General features: G+C 37.1%; 1 protein-coding gene across 1 annotated transcript; it reads right to left on the bottom strand.

Annotated features, from left to right (window-relative positions):
- Positions 1-440: 440 nt before the first annotated feature.
- NDUFA4 (NDUFA4, mitochondrial complex associated) lies at positions 441-3022 on the bottom strand (the record flags this gene model as incomplete). Its single annotated transcript, XM_010073917.1, has 3 exons — positions 441-662; positions 2541-2601; positions 2934-3022. Coding segments are annotated over 3 exons (207 nt in total), but the record flags the coding sequence as incomplete, so codon positions are not given.
- Positions 3023-3392: the final 370 nt, after the last annotated feature.

The following is a 3392-nucleotide window of genomic DNA, read 5'->3' as shown; positions in this document are numbered from 1 at the left end:
CACTTATGACTTTAAAGAAGAAAAAAGGAAAGAAAGAAAAAAATTAAAAGAAACCTTTTACAGAGAGCTTGGCCTTTTTTTTTTTCCTTCCCTAAAGCAACATATGGCAACATCTGTTGCTTCCTGGCTGGACAATGACTTGTTAACATTGACTGGTCTGCTACCAAAGCTTCTTAAAGTGGCAAGTAGAAAAACTCAGGTGCAATTAAAGAAATATATACATATGCACATATAAACACGTGCTTTCAAGTTCTTGCACCTTAGTATACAGCATGAACATGCATTTCTCTGAAGTCAACACAATGAGTACAAAGCCCATCAAGAAATCTTTGCATTCTTGTTGAGCAAACTTTAATTTGTTTTTGTTTACTATTTGAATGATCATACAACAAACTCTCAATTGAAGAATATTCTTACTTTGCAAAATTAAAGAGTAGACATTTCAAGTTTCACATATTTATTATGCCTCATCAAAACACTTTCAAACACAAGACCAAGTGCAACACGAGGCAAGTTTGACTATTTCCTGGATGATTAAGCATGACAATTGTGCGGACGGCTTCCGGAAGACCTTTCTGTGCAGCTTACGGAGATGAGTGTGTTGTTCAAAAGTCAGGACGATCCTTTTTCAGTCTACTGTAATCTACATTAACCGAGTAGAACTAGGAAAGAGAGGGAAATAAAATGATTAAGAAGCTCTATTATCCCTATTCCATGGTATTTACTAAAAAACATGCATTACTTGAACACCTATCAGGAAACTGTATGCTAGACAATAACAAAAAGAAAAACCAAAACATACAACTTTGAAGAGCAGTAACTTTTTAATATTAACTCTTCATATAGTATTAGAAACAGAACTGGGAGGTCATTCACACTAAGTTTTTACAGTACTGCTGGGTTTAACCTTCTTGCCCAAAATCTACGTGCTCCTGTACACCTAGCTCGCCAAGTGGCACAAAGCATAGTGTATGTGAACAGATAGCATTACAGGAACATTTAGAGCAGTGTTGCGAAAGCCAGGTTTGGTTTAAGTAGATGCATCTAGAACTGCAAGGTATGACAAGGAGCAAAGCAAGAACAGATCTTTTCACACTCTCAGTTTATATTAATAAAGTTGGATCCCATAACAAGCTAATTCAAAACCAGCCAAAATAGTCACGGAGTACAGCAAATTTACAGACTAAAAGCATATTTTGGCATCCCAGCCTAACTTGACATTGAGCACGTGATGCTATAGTTCTTAAAAAAAAAAAAAAAAAGGAGAAACATTTAGCTATTAAGTTAATTATTTTTAGTTATGGCAAAATTTATTTTACTTCCTCAGAGAAAACAAAACAGCCTACAGCACATTCAAATTACAGCTTCTGTGCCACTCCTACAGTAATCATCAGGTCTTACAACTATTCTTTGGGAAGATTGAGGAGGATGATATTACAAAGAGAAGTTTACAGAAGAAAAATTATTTCATCAAAAGCTAAAACTTGTTACATCAGAGCTTTTTACAAAGCAGTCATCCTCAGTTTAGGGCATTTGCCTTTCCATTCCCACAGTGCAGATTTGGAAAAAAAAAACCGCAATGATAGATGTACCCAAATATGGTAAACCCTGAGGCTGTGTTTGCATGCTAAGACAGACAGGGAATGCTGCACAAGGCATACGCTCTCTAAAAGAATTTATGCTGCGCACTATGTTGAATTTGCCTCTTTTTAGATATTTAAGAAACAGCAACATTCCAAAAGCAGAAATGAAAACAAACTATTATGTTCTTCATAGACCTTTAAGGGACCACAACATATTTTATTTTGGAGTGTGGGGTTTTTTTTTCCCCCACTTATTTCAATTATTGGAGTATTACGATATGGTACTGAATAGACACTAGCTTTGAAAACATAGAAGGTTCACTTTTTTAGTAGCTTTAGAATAACATCAAATATTCTTAACAGAAATCAACTAAAACACCATTATAGTAAAAACATGACAAGAACCTGATTTCTGTTTTACACATTTTTGCGTGCTTCTTCACCAGTTCAGTGAAATAACTTGAATAGTATTTAATGAACATTTCTACTGCAGCCAGTTACATACAGACAATCATTTTGCTTCCAAACAACCATCTGTAGAACTGAATTACTGTTTATATCAAACACTGACATTTTCCTGCTTTACTTCTCATGAGTAAAAGCCAACAGTTTGGAACTTAGACAGCTTTAGTTTAGAACTTACGAGGTTTTGTCCTTCTCTCTGTAGTTTATTTCCATGAGCTACTTTGTTTTTCCTCTCACACATAATACCTCTCTTTCTTACAGTGCAATATATATGACTGCTTCCATATAGAGTCCTTTCACCCCATTATCAACCAACTCTAGGAAAGTTTTCAATCTCAAACTCAGCTCTCCCTGCCCTGAGTTCTATAAACAAATGACGCAGAACAGAGGAAATACATAATTCAGCTACTTTCCAATATACTCAAACATGCTAAAGCAGTAGGCTACACCTTTGATATTATGTTTCCTAAAAGTCCTTATTTTTCATTTTACCTTGTACTGGTCACTGGGAGCCAGTTTGTTCCAAGGTTCTGGATTATTCTTCTTGTCCCAGCTATTGAGAAAAATACAAGATATGAGAACAACTCAGGGAATCACACTACATTCAAAATAAATAAAATTCATATGTGTACTATGGTTATTAGGCCATGGAAAGTCACCCATGCAAGTAAGTTTCCACAGAAAAAGACACAATCCTTTATCAGGATTCTCTAGATATCGTATGGCAAACAAACAAACCTCCAAACCATGGAAATCTCCACACACTGTGTCAGTGATATTGGAGAAAGACATTGAGGCCTCCAGAAACATTAAGACCAAGACAGTGAAGTCCACTTCAATATACGCAGCAAAGGGACTTGGTGCTGTGAATTATTTTATACATACCAGACATCAGGGTTGAACATGGCCAAACGCATGAGATACAGGCCTGCACCAATGCCTCCAGATCCAATGATCAAAAACAGAGGGATCAACTAGAACAACAACAAAAAAAAATTAAATTACACACTACAATAAAACAGTATTATTACATAGCATTTCTGATTACAGCAATGACAAAGCACAAGCTCAGACACTTCAAGCTGTAACTCATGGCTCTCTAGAAAGCCTGACACAGGCTCCCTGCGCGCAGGACACTCCTGGGGTCTGAGAGGAACTAGCTCCTACGAAGAGACAGACATAAAGATTGCCACCACAGCCCAAACAACCAAACAGAACATAACTGCACGCTTCTCAGAAACAAACGTCAGGCCCTCCACTCCCCACCATCTCATCATAAAGTCAGATAACACTCCGGTAGCCCCAGTTCCCCCGAGGAGCCAGGCATCCGGAGGGAAAGGAGAC

This window comes from Pterocles gutturalis, unplaced genomic scaffold (assembly GCF_000699245.1).
Source record: "Pterocles gutturalis isolate BGI_N339 unplaced genomic scaffold, ASM69924v1 scaffold50292, whole genome shotgun sequence".
In the NCBI taxonomy this organism is placed as follows: domain Eukaryota; kingdom Metazoa; phylum Chordata; class Aves; order Pterocliformes; family Pteroclidae; genus Pterocles; species Pterocles gutturalis.
The sequence above is the reverse complement of the archived record's forward strand: the minus strand, read 5'-3'. Positions and strand labels throughout refer to the sequence as shown.